The following is a 20,569-nucleotide window of genomic DNA, read 5'->3' as shown; positions in this document are numbered from 1 at the left end:
TTTAAAAATATATGAACTCATGAATTAGTTATTGTAACATGCAGGATTGTGTAAATGTGTTGCGACTAGATTAATTCATAACTGACATATCACACTTCAAAAATTAGTGAAACCACTTTTATTAGTTTATTTATACTATGATTTATGTAGAAAAAATAATAGTAGACATAAAAAGTTAATTACAGTGCTGTTTCTTAACATATTCACTTTATGCTTATGAACTTTGTAAAAATTATAGAGAAATTAATAAAACTCTTAATAAAGTGAAATTAATTTTAAAGATTCTCTTAATATACGTTCTACACAAGAAAAATATGTGTTTACATATTAAACTTTTCCTTAATATGAGTTAATAACTAAACCGTAAGTTTCAATTTTTTTCATACTTTCTTCTTATAGAATATGGTGCAAACGACATTATTTTAATTTATTTTTTTACAAAAAGTCTTAGAATTGTATTTTTTTTTTAAGATTTGTTTTTTATTTTTTTAAATTTTTATTTTTTCAAACTTTTTGAATTTAAATTCGGTTACTGTTCGATTTCTGAAACCGAACCGGACCGAGATGACCAATTATCTCGATTTTTACTCGATTACTATCGGTTTTTTAACCCCGGTGGTATCATCGACAACTTCCCATGAGCTAATGAAACGCGACCAGGGGCGATCGGCCTGCAAGCACATTTTTCACTCCGTTGCTCAACAAGCGATTGCTTAATTTCATCACTCGGCAAAACAGAATTATTCTGGACCATGAACAGTTAGCAAATGTGAACCAATAATTTACAGCTTGACACAGGCCTCGCTGCTTTATCGCTACTTATGGCCAATTCTACCATCGATCATCTCCGTGGCAAGCACATCTGTACGCACAGCGGATGACAGACATATCAACACGGGGGGCCTGGGCGCACAGCCTTCTCACCCTTCGCCTGAGCTATAGCTTGGTCGTCGTTTGTACTCTTTCTGAGTTAGACTCAGCAGAAAGTCGGTGAACACGTGTTCGTACCCAGGCATTTTACCATACCCTGCGAGCATAGAAGTCGTTTCATGATTGGTCAGTAAGAAACTCCATACGTAAAAGAGGAAACAAGTTACGGGTTATGGCTAATTGCTTATGAAATCAAAGAATCTACCCACAAGAATACATAAGCAATGGTGCAAGGCTGAGCAGGCATAACTTCATTGTGCCGGGTTCTAGCCAGTCTTTGGACTTCAACTCTTTCTATAAACTTTACACACGATACAATGATACAAATGTCACAAGCATCATATACTCGTTCAGTGCTTCCATCATTCAGTATCCTTGACATCACCAATAGCTATGCTGATACAGGAGCCGATATGGGAGGTATCCAATATTGGTATTTCTATTTCATACGAGTGTCAGAGCAATACACTGAATTTATTTGAAGAATTTTAGCTGACAAAATAAGATTTAACGACTAAGGAGATTCTTCAAGCAATAATGTCCAAGATGTGCATAGGTTAGCTTAGATTAACAAAAGAAAGAATAGGTTAGACATACTCAAGGATGTCAGATCGCATACCAGGAAAATAGTTCATGTCTATGACATAAAACCGATCTCTTGTTCCATGCTCCCTGATCATATCAATGTTGAATAATCTAAGACCCTGTAAATCAGGTCAAAGTAAAATCAATATGGGAATAATTCGCAAAGAAACAGGACAAAGAGGAGGCAACGATCATTATTACCAGTCGTTGGCGCAACTCTCGTGCCAATATCTCAAGCAATGGTCTTGGAGGAAGTTCTGATGGGGTATGTTAGAAAATCAGTTGTCAATAGTGTTTTCTAGACCAATAATGAATGATATATTTATTGCAATGACAGTAACCAGGACATGCAAGCTTACCAGCAACACAAGGGTCAAGATCTGCATCATCTGCATTGGCTGCAGCACAAGAGACCCTTGGAAACCGAAATACCCCAGCATTATTTGATAGATCACCTTCATCAACATTAGGAAGTGAAAACCGACGTACAACCCTTATTGCATCCCCAACAATGTAGACTTTAAACATGACGCCACCTATAAATGTCAAAAACCAAAATAAAGATTAATATGGAATTGTAGAGTATTCAAAAGAAAGATCATGCACGACTCAACGAATGTACCATGGTTGACAAATTCCTGAAGAACCAAGGGGGGCTCAAGCTTGGTCAAGGAAGTTGGATCATAAGCAAGCGATAGCTCATGGGACTTAGCCACCAAGGGTTTTGCCACTGCAAAATTTACAAGGTTAAAAGGTAATGTATGAAAGCCTCAAAACAGAATTAAGTAATGTCAACTCTAGTCCCTTAAAGGATGCCCAGATTTTCTTAAGTCAACTCCAACATATACAAAAATGGTCAATGTTCTCATTTATTTACATAAAATATGCCATAAGCATATACTTCACACAGTAACCAAAAGCACTATATGTACAGAAGAGCCTAGAGGCCTCAGAATGAGCAAGTCATAGTGCCATACACAAAACCAATAAACAGATAATTCATGTAATTGTATCAATGTGCCGAATAAACACATTTTCTTGCACTCTATTTTTCAGTTTACATGGATATAGTAACTTAATTCTGTCTATTTTGTTACTATAGAGATTGTCTTCCCATATATTATGACATCTGTCACCTGCTCCCCTACCCATGTAATGTACAGACCAGTGTTACCGAGATACAGGTGCGGGGGTCAGAGTCCGACTCAGGTGCGGGTGTCCGATTCGACAAACTCTAGAAAATATGATTTGGGGAATCGTCTAATATATATCATTTTTAAAAACATTCATAAATACAGAAAATAGAAATTCAAGTTTATCGCTACAAAGCAAAGCAGCTAGTGAGCTCCACATCTTCGAAATACTCACACTGAATACATCCATCACAAGATGAAAGGAGGGGGGGGGGGGGAAGAAAAATGAATGGGATGGGCTTCCATGTGCTGGTGGCCCATTCAGCCCATCTAAAGGCCTAAAGTAACTTAGCCGCACGCACGCAGCCGCCACAGTTTCTTCTTTCTTTCCTCACTGTTCTCTTGCTCCCCTTCCCCAACACAACTTCACCGCCGCCATTGCTTCCTGCCGGCCACCATCTCACACGACCAACTAGCAAAATCGGTAGCCCATGGTCATCGCATCTCTCCAATACCCTCGTATTTTGTGCTCTTCTCCGACGCCGGCCGCCTCCCTAGGCTCTCTCTCCTCCATCCCAAGGATGGCAGGCACAGGGATCCAGCTGCTGCGGTTCATCTCCGTGCTCCCGATTGCGATGGCGCATCTCCACGAACCAGCTAAATAGCAGCACCTCCCTTCTCTAGTCAGCCCCTTGGATCCGCCGGAAAAGTACAGTGCGTGTCGACGCGGCAAAATTTTTTTGGAATCACGTGTCCCGGTAACACGGGTACAACACAAGACGTTTAAAGAAACAACCGTATCAAACAGCCAACATGACAGCCAAATGAAAGAGCAAACAAATAAAATGCTGAAGGACTTCTCAATAGATAGCTTCACAGTGTTCACATTTCCACACAATAAAAATCAGTTGAGTTTATCTAATGTAATATATGAAATAAGGACCTAAATGGGGGTGATATTTATAGAAAGTTGCCAACTTGCTCTAGAAGGTACATAATTTCCACAAAAAATGGAGATGAGAAATATGTCCATTCATATCAATGGTGAACCATGTTGATGGCAACTATTGTTATTTAGTCATTTATAAGAGTTAAAGAGTGATGGGCCATGTCACTTTCCAGACAGATAGATCCACATTGATCTGCTATCAAAATTTCTCAGCTGATTTAGCAAGAACACTTTTTTGTGTGTATAGTTATAATGTTACCTGCTCCAGTAAAAAATAAGAATCAGTGTTAAATTCGTGCAGTCAAGTTATTTTACGTTTGACTTACAATGTCTCTATGAATATATAACCTCCATATGAAAATAATAGGGGAAATTGTGCCTCAAAATTCTTTCACAATATTACAATTTTGTTAGCTGTTAGTCTGTTGCAAAGACATTACATTAGAAATTGGTAGTAAATGTTATGTTTTGGAGACCATGTCGATGCATAAAACAACACTTATTTGTGACTGCATGGAGCAACGTTTTTTTTATTTGTGACTGCAGGGAGCAACGTTTTCTATCTATTTTTCTTTTTATGCATAAAACCACTCACATATACATGGAATGTAAACTTGTATATTACTAAATGCTAAAATCTGGCAGAGACAACTTAGAGATGACCCTTGAACACTAAGAAAACAAGTAAAAGAAAGCAAGTCAAAAACAGGTAATGAGCAGTCTTGCCTAATGGAAGAGATAGCCCAGCCCTCGTCACTGCAGCTGGTATTGACGAGGGATCTGTATTAACAAACAGTTGCTTAGGAACACCAACTTTACCTGCAAAACACAACTGCACCATAATGATGAAATCAGCTTTGGAAAGGTTCCAAGAACCAACTATCCATATCCATACTCCAGAACAATGGAGGAAATTTGAGGTGCACGAAGATGACTAGAGTTTGTGGCTGATGCAAACGGACAAACAAGTAAAACAATGTTCACACGCTTTAGCTGCAGCATGTAAAAGTGAATAATACTTATACAACCTAGTTCCGACCAAAGGATGCTCGTCTACCAAGGATGCTAAAGCAGAGTGAAAACAGATGCTTATACACTACATTTTGGCTTAGCATATAAAATACCAATTATCGTATCAATGGCAATAATTGGACGGTACAATGTGCTTAATCTCAAGATAACTTAGATGTGTTAAGCAAGTAAAATAAACCAGCAGAGTATCATCGTATTTTCATCTGTTAACTATAAATCAGGGGTATGTGATATGCATACCTAACAACTTATATTTTATTATTTCCCCGTGTTCATAATAATTGACAGGATAGGCAACACCAATACACAAGCAAGAAAATTGAAAAATTCGTAATCAAATAATAATTGACCCTGAATACAGGTTGCGAACTGACTTACATCAATTTCTTGAATACAGATTGTCACATTAATTGATTTTTTTAGAGAAAGCACAATACGCTTGTGCAGATTTCTAATAAATGGCTGGCGAAAAAGAGCATGTCCAATATGGGTGCTTTTGGTTGGAGGGCGACGTTGGATAACATAGGGCTATCCCTGCTTTTTAGGATAGAATGATCCAATTTTTTGTTTGGTTTGAATGGATAGGATGAGCTAGTTTTCTGTTTGGTTGGTGGGATTAAAATAAATAGGATGAGCCAGTTTTCTGTTTGATTGGATGAATTAGATGAGCTAAGTTGGTTATGGTGATCTTTTGGTGAACTTACCCCTTGATTGTGCAGCATTTAGATGAATTTGTGCATGTTTGAATTTGTTTGAATTCAAATTGAATTGAAAATAGAATATCACATGAAATAATAAAAATGCATATAAATGGAGCATTACAAAGGAATTCATTTTTTCACCAAATAACCTAGGGTTGAAAACATTTTTATAAATTAGTATATCAAATGAGACGAATATTAGTGAATTTTCCCAGATTTTTGGGAATTTATTTGAGGCATTAAAAATTGCTAGAAGTTATAAAAGTAGACTTATTTGGAGAATTTTAATTAAATATTGGCTCAGGCTTTTTGGATCAAACTAATTAAAATGGATTGCTAGTGAGCTCTAGTTTTGAGAAACCAGATAATTAGAAATAAGATTATTAGATAATTAGCTAATAAATTAATTTAATATTTAAGTTAATGTAAGGAACCAATTAATGAATAAATAAAATAAACTTGATTAGCCAAATAAATTGTATGTATTTTTTGCAAATAAATAATTAATCAACGGCCCACATGTCATATTGATATTAAATTGCTCGTGCACACTAGTGAAACAAGACACATCTTATTCTAGTATCTCACGTCACCATCTTTGTGCTAGAAACATTTGCATCAAACTTATATTAAATAAAGAGTGAAGAAAGAAAGAGGCTGACAAGTGGACCATGCCTTCTAGTAAACTCTATTCAAATCTGAGAAGCACCATATGCTATGGTAGAAAGAAATAGCACACAACATTTTTACTCTGGTCTATCCTCCACGTGAGAACACCCATTGTTTTCATCCTGATAGAGTCCAATCTTTTAACACAACACATAGTTCCTTTGACCATTCCTTATCCTCCATATCACATAATCCTATCAGCACTCATTATTTAATTACTACTCCAAGCAGTCAAAACCGGTAGAGCCAATAGGAATAACCATCTATAGCTGTGTGGACTTAGTGAAGCGGTGGGAAGATCAGTGTGACCAATGGACCCAGCAGTATGTCGGTTCCTTTTTACTGCATGAGCACAAGGATTCAGTTGTGCATTGTTTGGAGTACAGACCAATAAATAAAGTTTTGGATTAGAATAGGAAGATTAAATTAGCATTTCACTTTTCGTAAGGGCTACGTTACGTGCCCTATAAATAGAGGGCGTCACTGGATGTTGTCATTCATACACACAAGCAAGTCTCATCTGTAACACACACATACACTCTTGCACTCCCATATATTAGTCTAGAGCTAGCTATATTGTACCATTAGGGTGCTATAGCCTATAGTTAAACTATAGTGCGGGTATTCTATCGAGTTATAGTCCGGGTTTTCTATCGCGATATATAAACATCGGTTTTCAAGTGTAGGTTCTGCCAAAGTTCCATATCAGGGCAAAGACGCTATATCTAGTCAACGAGATAATTTCGGTTTTCTAAGTAAGAGGCATGTTGCGTCAACACCTCTATTATTTATGTCATGTTTTTATCAGCAAACTGCATCACACCCTCTTAGAGTAACATATTTTGTTTATATTTCAATATTTTGTTTCCCTTTTATTACGCATTATTATCCATTAATATTACAGTTTGATGTTACATTTTAATTAAAACTTGTATTTCTAGAATAGAAATACATATGTTCAGTTAATTATTCATATTGTTGTTGATCACTAATGGTAGTGGATACTAACGTGAACAGTTGATACATTTTGAGTTACAACGAGTGTCTAGTGAAAGATCTAATCATGTATCCGAAACTATCTTATTCATCTGTATGGTGTGGCACGTGCATTGAAAGTATCATTTGGGACTGTCCATAGGAAAAAGCTCAGACCCCATCATGGTACAAAACACGGTGTGATATTTGTGATTAGTCAATCTCTGCAGAGTTAAATAAATAATGAAAATTTGATATCAGAATAATTCAAGTTCATTTATACATGCAATGTCTTTATCTTGCTAAGTATTTTATATTCATACTTGTCTTGGGTGTTAAACGCGGAATCTCAAGCTCATGGTTAAGATATTGACAACTAGATGCTATGCACGGGAAATTTTGGGATATATCAATAGTGTAGTGTTTAATATTTTGTTTTCATTAAAATAAGTTGTATAAGTAGACACTTAACTATGTAAATTATGACTTCTCATATAAATAAAGCTCCCACTAGTTGCTCTGTAAACCATTGATTTTATTTGAGTATATTTCTTATACTTTTGCCTTAACATGGTTATGTGTTTTTAATCATAATTATGTAGTGGCTGTCGCGTGGGTCCGTGTTCGGGTTGTGATACTAATTTGCTCACGAAAACGTTTAGAATTTTCGGACCACTCTTGTACTCCCAAATAAAATCGAGAGTTAAATGAAAAACATGAACACACACAAGCATGAACGAGTAGAACCTGGATGGCTCAGTCCAACTCTTGTTTCCCGGATCTCCCCATCCAGCATCTCAAGGAATATTCCCTGTTGCTAACCACCCTATCCATCCAACCAAACACCCTGAAAACTGGGATGGCCATCTCCCATCCATGCCCATCCCATGAACCAAATACACCCTATATGATTTGCTATTAACAGTGGTTCGGTGCCTTCTTAAGCAAAATGCACTATCTAACACGTATAACATACTCGGTCTACCAGTATAGAGATTCCAAAGGAGTTTCCAGCTTAAAGCATTTTTTGTTTGTACAACTCAAATATAAAATGGAAGCGCTCAAAACTTATGAATAAATGTATCCCAAATTAAGGAAAAGTCCAATCTACCTCCCTCTGCCTCGGTTTAGTTTTCACCCCCAAACGCAATACCATGTAATTTACAACTCTCAATCGTCGGCACAAATCACCACTCAACAGTGGTTTTGCCCTGCTAGCAAGCTGGCATGGCTCTATCTTTGCTACAGTGGCAATAAACTGTGAGCCATGTCATTTACTTTTGTTATGTGTTTTGCTCACTGGACAGCTGCTTAGACAAAGTTAGGTAACATTCCAGGTGGCAAAAGTATCCTAAAACCACCATTGAGGAGCTAAGTGCTCCTTTTTTCATACATAAGGGATATAGATTATATAGTGCTGAAGTTAAGGGTGGGTTGAAAACTAAACCAAGTCAAGAGCTGACAGGGGTACATTAAACATTTTGCCTTCTTTTTGAAAGGAAATATATTCCTTATTTCAGATGAACTTAATTTGTTTTGTGTTATCATTGAACGTGCCAATATTTTTTCCTAAATAAAAAGAATCAAAACTGTTGTATCACATGGAAAACTGATAGGTTCCTTCCAAACAATTAATGAGAAAGACACTTCATAGAAATTACCATAACACTCGGAGAGGTCCAACTCAGAAACTTCTTGAAGCATAGACTGGCGATCGAGCAAATGTGCTATTGCACCAGGTGGATCAAGGACAGTAACTTCTGGGTGTGTCTCCTTATATTCCTATAGAAATGCAGAAAATTAATTGGTAAAACATTAAACATAAAAAGATAAAATGGACCGGACATTTTAACAGTAGTTTTAACACATTTTGGATTACTGACCTCCAGCAATTGATGCCATCCCTTTCCAGTCAACTGTAGAAATACAGTTATAACATATTGTTGTCAGTGAAATAATGAAAAACTTAGACAAGCAACAATCTAGACAAATTTTCAATATTCTCCAGACTTGTAATATAGAAAGCTATTAGATTACTCCATATTATCTAACCTTATGCAGAACAATGTCAAACGGGCCTTGATCTGACAGTGGACGTTTTTGATCAATAGCAACAAATAGAATGCCTTTTCTCCTGCAGTATGTTTTAGAAGGATGAGAAACTGACAATCTGGACAAAATTGCAAACTCTGGGTCACAAACTAAACAGAAGAATAAGTAGGTAGCGTTGCCAAGTAAGAGCAAAACTGGCAGGCAACGCAAGGTTCAACCTCTCAACTACGCCATGGTATAAACAATCTACAGGCAAACTATAAGCATTCCTCCCATCTGCAGTACCTTGAGAGTGCCAATTGTGTAAACTTTTCTAAGCTCTTTTCTCCACGAAACAGCCTTCTCCAAGTATTGACACAGTTATATAGTTTTCAAATTTTTATCATTTCATAAATAATTTCACATTGTATCCAAAATAAATCCTCATGAACTGTCACAGGAATCTGGATCATGCATCGAATGGGACAGACGCATGTGTCCACATGGTCATGGTGCAAAAAGCAAAAGGCACTGTTTCAGTAATGACACGGCACTGGTGCTACACTGATGTGGCATGTTTGCTTGCCATAGAGCACTAAGATTATGAACTTTGTGATTTGTGCATTGTCTGAAATATCAAACAAAAAAACAGCTCGACAGGTTTCCATGGTAGATAATCATCTAATGGACTGGAGATACGACGCTAAGAATTTCTTTAAGCATGCGGATCAGTTCGAGCATAAAAATTAATACACATGCTCATGTGGGTACTAAAGTGTTCCCATAATATTATCATGTGGAAGCTAAACTATTTCCATATTCAACATTCAATCCTTATCCTGGTGATGTGCGTAAAGGGATATATTCCTAACTGCAACCCAAGATTCCAGACACAAACGAATATTACATTATAGGGTCAAGTAAAAAAAGTGACATACTTAAAAATGATCATGTGCAATTTCTAAATGATGATATGTTTTATATCTATGATGTATTATGCCATCCTGGATCCCTAAACTTGCTTCCATGCCTGGTCCCATCTACCAATAACAGAAGCAGTCAAGCACACACAATAACCCTAGTGCACAAATTTTTTAACAGATCGCTGTCACTGGATAAGTCAAGAAAGGGTTGCTATCAGAAGGGATTATAACAGTAGATTACGATAAGGAATGCACCAATGTCACTTCTTATCTCAAAATAAAATAGTAGCAACATGGAGACTTGTTTAATTGCCATAGAGCTCGTGTGGGTACTATTATATGTCACTGTGGAAGATGATTCTAGAATCTACAAAACGAAGCTAATCCAATGGAAGCGAATAAACATTATAAGATTCTCTACTATTTTTTAATGCTAATCGGAAAGTGACGGCAAGAATGCCTCCACTTTGGCAGGAAAAACCAAAAAGGCACGAACGTCCAGGAAAAATCAAATCATATCGAAAGCAGAGATCCGGTCAGAATTTTCAATCTCAAGAACGCTTTTCACCACCCTCTGACTCCAAAACATAAACTTCACATAAAGGCATCACCTTTTCCCCACGTTTTATTCTCATTAGCTACAAAGAATTCACATTTTCTCCAGTTCAGCTGTTAACTAGCCTCCAATTCCATAGAAATAATCAGAAGATAAATCATTTCTTCCCCAAACCTGAGAAAATAGGGTGCGGGGAATCTATGTCTCCAGAATATACTAAGACAGAGACAGGGGTCAATGAACGAGGTGGTAATGATAAGGGACGAGGTATTTCTACTCGCTGAACGCCGAGTTCCTCTACTCCTCTCCCACACGGAGTTTCATTCGATCCTCCAAGTATCGCACAAAAGCTGGGGGGAAATTCTACTGTTCCATCCAAGTATCCAACTCAATCAGGCCAACATCAAGGACGGCCGCACCACGGTCGCCCCCAATGCACACGATCCTAACCTCCCCAAAATATCGCAAAATAGGGACACCTTTCCGCCCGATTCCGTCTCTACCCAAACCAGTTTCAGGCGTAAAGCAACAAATTCACACATGATCCCCGGAGTGTACCTGGCGAGTCCCCGGAGCTTGGGCTGGAGGAAGCTCTTGGCCTTCTTGGACGTCAGCGCGTACCCTACCACCAGCTCCCTCGCAGGCCCCGGAGCCACCTCCTCCTCCCCCGCCGACGCCGCTGGATCCCCGTCCCCCTCCGCCACCACGCACCCACCCGACACCATCTCGCCCCACCACCAGCACCGAACCAATCAGACCCCGACACGGGAGGGCTAGGCAGCAAGGACGGCGGCGAGAGATCGGGAATGCGGGGAGCGTGGCCGGGAGCCCTAGGCCTCGGGAGTGGAGGCGGGGAGCGGCGACAGGTGGTGTGTGCCGGGGCGGCGAGTGGAGAGAGAGGAAGGGGAAGAGACGAAAAGGTGGGGGCGCGTGCGTATTTGTTTGTAGCCGGAGGACGGGGGCAACTTTGCCTCTGGGGGACCCAAGTGTCTGCCAGATTACGGTTTCGCCCTTCTCTTCTTCTCTTTTTCATTTTCTTAAATTAATTTTTACTGTATTTTTTTATGCGTTTCAAACGTACCGTCACCCTCTTGTCTGAGTTGGGAGTTACAAAAACGCAAGGTCTGAGTGCAAGTGTATTTTTTTACTGAAGTAAACGGATCAAACACGATTTTTCAATAAGGAATACAATTATTCCAGTCTCTGTATTATGGGATTGTATTATGGGATGCACGTAACCGCAACAGATTAAACGCGTGACTCAGCAAATTAACGCTAACCAGCAAAGCTACGGTCTGTTTTCCACTGCACGAGCAACTCCAGGCTGCAATAATTAATTAATTAATTAATTAACTAGCCAAATCAACGGTGCAGTGCGACACAGCTCAACCCCAAATCAATGAGCGTTTGAGCTGCATTACTAACGAGCGTGCTAGCATGATAAATCCGCTAGCTTGCTGATGGAGTGATGGCCATCACCGATGCGTTCGGAGCTGGACAACTTAGGCGAGGGTGGCATGCGTGCACGGCGTATATACAAGAACTGGGGTAATGATCGTACCTAGAATAGTACACGTATATAGCCCGGGGAGCGGAGATAAAAACTGACACGAACGTATTCGGTATTCGCGTGGCTGCAGTGGAATTTTTACATTTTGATATTTTTAAAGACATATTATATAAGTAGTCTCCTATGAAAATAATTTCTAAAAATTAATCCTTTTTACATCGCCATAATATTTGGGTCGTGGTTAAATAGCACAGCGTCGTGACAATTAATATAGTAACAGCTATATAGCGCCAATTGTCACTATGATATACTATTTAACAATAACACTAATAATCATGACACCGTAAAAGAGATATTTTTTAACATTGTTTCTTGATCATACGTTTTTTTAAGATAAATAAACTAAAAAAAATAGACAAACCAGCATCCGGAAATACGAGCAGAGACAATCTAATTTTGTTACTACTACTCCAAACTCTGTAGGAGTACATATCAAGTAGTACATATAGTGCGACAAAAATTGCAGTAGCTGATCTGAACTTGGCGGCCGGCTCACTGGAAAGTAGAGCAGACTGAGCCAGAACACTACTGGTGACCTACATTATGCAAAGCTTAAATATGTTAATTTAGTACGTGAGAATAAAATAAACGAGATAATGCGAGAATTAACAACGCTTGGTGCATGAAAGGGTGTGCCGTCATCGAGTCACGTAAGACTAGCAATTTCTTTGAAGCTATTTGATGCTACGTGATTGTTGTGGCCGGCAGTCTAGCTGCCGGGCGCCGGCGGCCGCTTTCTTTGCTGATGCTGGTCGCCCGAGGCAGCTCGATTAAAAACCTAATCCTAGTTTTCTTCATGTCCTCAACTAATCCTGTGTTGATTAGCTTAGTGAAGTATGACACTATGATGAAGACCCATGCCGTCCTTGCACAATGTACTGAACAGCCAAACAAATTATAAGCTCGTATATGTCTTTATCATCAAGTCCTCCTTTTTTATATTTCCTCCAAGAGTAAGAACCAAGTCCTCTTTATCTATCCTTTTGGTGAAAGAATGTCTCCATCAAGTCCCCTCGAACCCAGTCTCAAATTATTTCAGTCTCATGCTACTTGCGATGGATTTCACCTTTAAGAAGTGCACTGAACTTTGAGTCAGAAAACCAGGCTGAACTTTTGTAGCCCATGAAGCTCATGGCTGAAAAGAAAGGGTATCCAGATTGGCAAAACGTTTTGATCTCGATATATATGTGGCCTGATTTGAGAATTCGTTGACATGCTCCTTCCTGTTTGGAATATTCGATGCTTGCATTTTTCATGCTTCTGATCTTGGGCACACCGACCGATGTGCTCCAGATGGTGAGGAAGAATTCGTGGAATGCCGGCAAGGAAGCTGCCATGGAATATTCTAGAATCATCGGCGGTGCTTCTCCGTGGACGCTGCAATGTGCAGACCCATATCTGCTGCACTTTGCAGCAGTGGTTCCCTATTGCCATACTGCTCAGACTTCATGGCATTTTTGCTCAACCTGAACTGAAAATTTCGAAGAGAATTCCCGGTCCCTGGAATTACTTCCGAGTGGACGAGTGGCATTCTGCCGTGTTCGCTGTCAGTTGGCATGATACAGTATCACATTGTAATGTGCATGTAACCTGAGTGCTTGACATCACTACACGTTATTTCATCATTTCACTAGAAAAGAGAAGTACGAGCAGTTGTTGAGTAATATAAATCATCGAGTGCTAATTAAACCCTGAATTTTCATACATAAAGATGTATCCTTCTGTCGGTTTGCACCGTCAGGTATTATTTAGATAGTGGAAGCTTTATTCCAATAAGAATAAAGCATAAGGTTCCGGCCTCTGCACTCTGTCAGGTGTAACATGAAAACCGTTACGTAGCAAGTTAAAATTCTTTGCTACGCGTAAAAAGAGTTGCAGAGATGGGAAGATGGCTGGACAAAAAATGACCCAATTTTGTGGTAAAAGAATGGGACAGTAGCATTTCACAATCAGATAAAGGAGATGGATGGAAATTTTGGATCCACGAGTGTATTATCTTAGCTTTCAGATATGCATGAACAAACGAGCCAAATTAAATGACTGCCCGTGGCCCCTGCCTATCTAAACCTTTTCATTTGTCATGGACAGAATCTATCATAGTATTATTTAAGTGTTAAAAGGAGCTACTATGTTCACTTCTAAAGTCACAAAATTACCACATTAATCGGAAAAAGAAAAAGATCTACATCACTGGTTGTTATGAACATCTAAGGATCTAGATTAAACTAAACAGTCCATATCAAATATGATTAATAAATAGCTAAATTTAGAATTAAAAATTATTGAAAATTAGCAGTTCTATTTCCATATGGTTTGGAAAGCAAAATATCTAAATAAAGAGTCCCAATAATATAAAATAAATAATAATTGAAATTGGGGTTAGAATAAAAAAAAAAGATCCATATCAGATATAGTCTTAGAAAAAATATCAAATTATTATAAAAATCAAATACCTAAATAAAGAGTTCATGTAAAATACAATTAATCAATAGCTAAAATTTATAGTAAAAAAAATCAAAATTCTTACTAATATTATTATGAAGCACTGTATAGCTCAAGGTCGAAGCATCAAGTAGATAGCAAGTAAGGCAAATTTATTCTAATTTTGGTTAGACTGCTTATACCTGATACATAATTTTGGCAGTTGACCAAAATATATATGAATCGAACCAATACATGTATATGATTCGGATCCATATTTAAAGTATAAATAATTTTTCTTCCACTAACATATTTTTTTATCTCTTCTTCTAATTTTACGCGTTATGTAACTAAATGACACTGACCTCATAACAAAACTAAGAGACTAATTTTTAATTAAATATTATTATAATAAAATATTACAACAAGACTAGCTACGATTGACGTGGACCAACTTGTAGTTCCATAAAAAAGATAGCAACCAATACTTACTCCAGATAGTGTCAGTTGTTCACTAGTTCTTTATGGAATATCCCATTACATATCAAAAAACACAAGTTGCATGTTTTGGCATTTTAAACACAAATACTAAATACATTTTTGTTAGAAAATGGAAGTTGCTCCGGCCTTTTGCATGTGGTAATGCATACAACCCGAGTTACTTATTATATCATCTTAGCCCAGAGCTGATTGCTGTGTAAGTGGCCTCCGGATACTCCAGTAATTTTTCACGTGGTAGCCTGATGGACAGTAAACTTATGGGCATAACAACAGCAAGAATCTGCTCTTGATATTTTCAGGCTCAAAAACTTATGGGCATACCAACAGCAAGAATCTCCTCTTGATATTTTCTGAAACGTCAGAATCTCGAGAAAGATACAAACGCACAACCAGAAAATGGTACAAATCCTTTATGGTAGGTTATTCTCAACATCTCAAATCATGCAGCACATGTTTTTCGCTGCCATTTTTTCATGAACGCGGAATACAGCAATGGGAATGTCTACTAGTGCTAGGGTCAGTGGATATGATCGGCAGCTTGAGGCCGCGTCGATTGATCCTTTTCGATAGAAACAGGCCGTGGAGGTATCGGCTTGCGTGGCAGCTTGGGGATGAGATCATGACTCATGAGACAGATGAATACGAGTACTACTATACTACTTGCTTGGGCGTGGATGGCTATGGTCAAGCAAGTCATGAAGAGATATTTCTGCCACTCTCGCTACGAAGTACACGAAGTGGTGGTACAGCACACTTGAGGTTGATAGCAAGATGGAGTGATCACTAAAGATTAGCATGAACACAATTTGAATCAAAGATGAGGAAAGTCACAGGTGAAATTTCTTAAGGTGATAAGGTCAAACACCAAGGAGATATGCACCACTCCGAACAAGCCAAGCATATCTGAAGCAAGGCGACAAATGAACCGGTAACCAAGGCGGTAAGCAGCACTGAATTTGTCAGGCTCCGAACACCATGGGGACAAACGGATAACCACAAAGACAGCGAGATGATCGGTCGCCGGAAGAGTAGAACTTGAGACGACAGATAAAATAATAACCCAGTGCTGGAAAATTATACACTTCAATGTAGACGAGTACCAAGCGGGGGATCAAACATAACGAGTCTTACAACATCAGGTGTTGTAAACCACACAACGATGGATAGTTCAAACAAGCAGGCACGATAACAAGATAGAGCCACGGGCAGATCATAGGATAGCAGCAGCGCACTGGCCTGACGGAGCACCAGGAAGCATCATCTAGTACTCATCACCCTCATCGCCTTCCTCGCCCTCGTCGAACTCAGCGCCGACCTCCTCGTAGTCCTTCTCGAGCGCAGCCAGGTCCTCACGGGCCTCGGAGAACTCGCCCTCCTCCATGCCCTCGCCCACGTACCAGTGCACGAAGGCGCGCTTGGCGTACATGAGGTCGAACTTGTGGTCGATGCGGGAGAACACCTCCACGACGCTGGTGGAATTGGAGATCATGCACACGGCCCTCTGCACCTTGGCGAGGTCCCCGCCGGGGACCACGCTGGGTGGCTGGTAGTTGATGCCGCACTTGAAGCCGGTCGGGCACCAGTCCACGAACTGGATGGTGCGCTTAGTCTTGATGGTGGCGACAGCCGCGTTCACGTCCTTGGGGACCACGTCACCACGGTACATGAGGCAGCAGGCCATGTACTTGCCGTGGCGGGGGTCGCACTTGGCCATCATGGAGGAAGGCTCGAAGGCGCTGTTGGTGATCTCAGCCACGGAGAGCTGCTCGTGGTAGGCCTTCTCAGCGGAGATCACTGGAGCGTAGGACGAAAGCATGAAGTGGATCCTCGGGTAGGGCACAAGATTGGTCTGGAACTCGTTCACATCAACGTTCAGAGCACCATCGAACCTCAGGGAGGCAGTCAGAGATGAAATGACCTGCACAACAGTTTAAACAGCACACATGTGAAGACAGTGCAACGAACACAGAATATTGATTCAGTGGAGCAAGCCAATACCTGAGACACAAGCCTGTTGAGGTTGGTGTAGGTTGGGCGCTCAATGTCAAGGGAGCGGCGGCAGATGTCGTAGATGGCCTCGTTGTCAAGCAGGACAGCGACATCAGTGTGCTCGAGGAGGGAGTGGGTGGACAGGACACTGTTGTATGGCTCAACCACCGAGGTGGAGACCTGGGGAGATGGGTACACAGTGAACCCGAGCTTGGACTTCTTGCCGTAGTCAACAGACAGCCGCTCAAGGAGGAGAGAACCAAGGCCAGAGCCCGTTCCTCCACCAACAGCGTTGAAGACGAGGAAGCCCTGGAGACCAGTGCAGTTATCGGCAAGCTTCCTGATGCGGTCAAGGCACAAATCAACAATCTCCTTGCCAACTGCAAGAGTAGCAACGGCCAACGTCAACCAGCAGTTCAGCAAGGCTGTTATCACCAGAATATCACGTGAAGAGCAGATAACTTACTGGTGTAGTGACCACGGGCAAAGTTGTTGGCAGCATCCTCCTTGCCACTGATGAGCTGCTCAGGGTGGAAGAGCTGGCGGTAGGTGCCGGTCCTCACCTCATCAATCACAGTGGGTTCAAGGTCAACGAACACAGCACGGGGGACATGCTTCCCTGCGCCAGTCTCACTGAAGAAGGTGTTGAAAGCATCATCACCTCCTCCAACGGTCTTGTCACCGGGCATCTGACCATCAGCCTGAATGGGACGAATAAAGCAGCGTTAGAGATGCACTCGACAGCAAACAACAGAAATTTCAGTGCAAGTAACACATTACAAACAAGCGTTCACAAAAAAAAAAACAGTAACACAGAACAGATTGTTATTTCTACGATTAGCGTGAACATATAAACAGTGCATATTTATAATTACACATGGTATATATATCCATTTTATCGATCTACACACGCTACGCCCAAAATAAAGGAATATTATATGGAACATCTTAAAAAGCATCGCAACTTAATTATGTGTGAATTGACCGTTGTTTCAAATCATCATTTCCGCTTCATATAATATAACCATGATAATACATTTTAGGCAGATTGATAAACTATTGACTGAGCACCCTACGTATCCAAAGATATCAACTAAAGAAAACAAAAAATTGCAGACAATCCTTGACGACTAGATCTAACTAAATTGAAACAGAAAAAATAGAAGCCTAAAATTGATGGAAGTTGCATAGAAACAGATTGTTCATGGTTTCCTATGCATAGAAACGTCAAATAAACAGATCTAACCAGCAGCAGTTTCCTATGAAATAAAACTCGAAACAGATTATTCAAAATCGCATAAAAATACTAGCGGATGAACGTCAAATCAATCTAGAAAATACGGATCAGCATCGCAGACGTCCAGATCTAAGCAGATCACTTACGAACTAAATATTTTGATGATCTATGAATTAACAGAGCGTTTCATAAAATTTATGGCGTTCCTAACCATAGGAGGCTGCATTCGAAATATAGAGCCTACATTGTCCAGATCTTCCACATGGAGGACGAACCACACATAAACAGGAACAATTTCAGGTACATAAACTACAGCAAACTCAGATCTAGGGAAATGGTAAGCTATTTCGGCTAATTCCGAGACATCAATAGTGAGATCCACAGCTACAGCACCCGCATACGCAAATCTACCACTACACAAACCGCATGAACAGATTTGCCACTTATCTAAAAAATATTCCAGACCCCTAAATACACCGACACCACACGCCATTTCATCCCACAGCTCAGATCCACCGAGTCCCGAACACATCAATCCCAGAAGCGCCCGGATCCACAACAGATCTATAGCTACAGAGCCATACAGAAATGGGGGAACGGACGGATCGGTACCTGAATGCCATGCTCGAGGCAGTAAAGCTCCCAGCACGCGTTTCCGACCTGGATACCAGCCTGGCCGATGTGGATAGAGATGCACTCCCTCATGGTGTCTGGCGGGTGAGGCGGCGGCGGCGGCTGCTTAGGGGAAACGGGAAGATGAGGGGAGGAAAGCTTTGAGTCGCGCGAGGGGGGCGAGTACGAAGACGCCTATCTGCGGGTCTCGGCTTAGGGCTTCCGCTCCCCACACTCACCTCATTTTATTGAGCGGGACAGCCTGGATCTGGAGTGCAGGCGAAGGGATGGGTGCTTTTCCGCTCAGGCCCCTGCAGTTTGTTCGTTTACGCGGTTCGGCCTCCTCCGCCCCGCAACGGTCGGGTGGCTTGCGCCAACTCAGTTGACCTGGGCCAGGCTGTCATGTACTGGATGAGAAATAAAAGAAGTTACGGGGCCTCGGAGCGAAACATTTCGAAACTAGATCGCTTTTTGTTGGTACATGGGTAGCGACAACACGCCACTAATTTCTCCGCTGTCAAGTGGGCCCGTGAATTCTTTTTTAAGCGGTTAGCGAGTGTAAGCAATTGGGTACGATCCAGTTGCGTTGCTCTAAGAAAACCGGTCGGTGGCCCATTCGCTTCACGTTAGGTGCGACGGAGAACACCACGGAGCGACGTCTCACTTGTAAGTGGGCCACAGGACAGGCGGGCCCGTTGGCAGGTGGGAGAGGTGAGACGAGAGAGGGGGGTGGGGGTTGATTTGGACGGGCGGTTCCGCCGTTTCTGCCTCCGCCGGCGGCCGTGCTGGATACTTTCGAATTTTGAATTGTCGGAGCGGGAGAGCAGTAGCAGTGCCGTTGCGCGTCGGATTTTCTGTGGCAGCTCGTCCTGCGGGCTCTCGTCTGCCGGATTTCGGCGGGTTGGGTCGTGCCGATGGGCCGCTAGTGAGAAACCAGGTTTGGACTATTGGGCCACTTTACTTGCATAGTTTGTATGACGCGTCGGCGTATTAGAATCCGGATCAGAATTGCAAAGGGAGTGGTGAATGTAGCAGTTGGGCCTCGATCTTCTCGAGCCTTTCTGCTTTGCCATGATGGGCCTTACATGTCCTCTGTACGAACTTTTTTATTTTAATACTTCTTAAATCGAAAATTTGTAAAAATATGCGTCCAACTAGACATCTAGAAAAGACTTACCGTTGCAGCCCTCTGTTTTGAAAAATAGGTGTTTCCAAAACGGACGTCTAATTTTATAATTTTTTTGATTTAAGAATTATAAAAATAAAAAGATCTTCTCTGTCCACCCTGTCACCCTTCAAGAAAAGACATCCTCTCTCATCTAAAAATATCTAAAAAAGACATCCGCTCACCGAACATTTGTCATTCAGACCCTGGTTCGGTTATTGTTTTTATTAAAAAAAACATAATGTATACATTTCACTTCAGCTGGGCGGCGCATTTCAAACCGGTTTGATAAGATGTCACTTTGAACTACTGCCTCAGTAATAAAACTCGGTGTTTTGGACATATATGTGGTTATGCTTCATAAACTTTGATTGTTAATATCTTTATAAATATTTATATCAGAAAAAAGGGAAATCGTATGTGTATATACAAAATTACGAACTACAAAGGTGATGGTGAAATCCGTGTTCTATTAACAACGTGTCAATATCTAAAACATCAATATTTATGATCAAACGAGTAGATGCTTTACACAAATTTTCTACTTTAGGCTGTCTTTAAGCATATGGTGGATGGACCGTCGCAGCTTC

General features: G+C 40.6%; 2 protein-coding genes across 2 annotated transcripts; both read right to left on the bottom strand.

Annotated features, from left to right (window-relative positions):
* Positions 1–694: 694 nt before the first annotated feature.
* Positions 695–11,419, bottom strand: LOC133913206 (inositol-tetrakisphosphate 1-kinase 3-like). The gene is made up of 10 exons (XM_062356279.1): positions 11,043–11,419; positions 9,027–9,108; positions 8,858–8,890; positions 8,636–8,756; positions 4,324–4,416; positions 2,138–2,245; positions 1,875–2,051; positions 1,717–1,772; positions 1,550–1,634; positions 695–1,027 (listed from the first exon to the last, which is right to left on the bottom strand). Exons 1-10 carry the CDS (start codon positions 11,207–11,209, stop codon positions 921–923), a joined length of 1,029 nt encoding a protein of 342 aa, XP_062212263.1. The 5' UTR covers positions 11,210–11,419; the 3' UTR covers positions 695–920.
* Positions 11,420–16,024: 4,605 nt separating this feature from the next.
* On the bottom strand, positions 16,025–19,054 carry LOC133913205 (tubulin alpha-1 chain). The gene is made up of 4 exons (XM_062356278.1): positions 18,815–19,054; positions 17,432–17,666; positions 16,975–17,345; positions 16,025–16,894 (listed from the first exon to the last, which is right to left on the bottom strand). Exons 1-4 carry the CDS (start codon positions 18,905–18,907, stop codon positions 16,238–16,240), a joined length of 1,356 nt encoding a protein of 451 aa, XP_062212262.1. The 5' UTR covers positions 18,908–19,054; the 3' UTR covers positions 16,025–16,237.
* Positions 19,055–20,569: the final 1,515 nt, after the last annotated feature.

The sequence above is a fragment of the Phragmites australis genome, chromosome 3, assembly GCF_958298935.1.
Source record: "Phragmites australis chromosome 3, lpPhrAust1.1, whole genome shotgun sequence".
Lineage (NCBI taxonomy): Eukaryota > Viridiplantae > Streptophyta > Magnoliopsida > Poales > Poaceae > Phragmites > Phragmites australis.
Note: the sequence above shows the minus strand (reverse complement) of the source record. Positions and strands in the feature narration are given on the sequence as shown.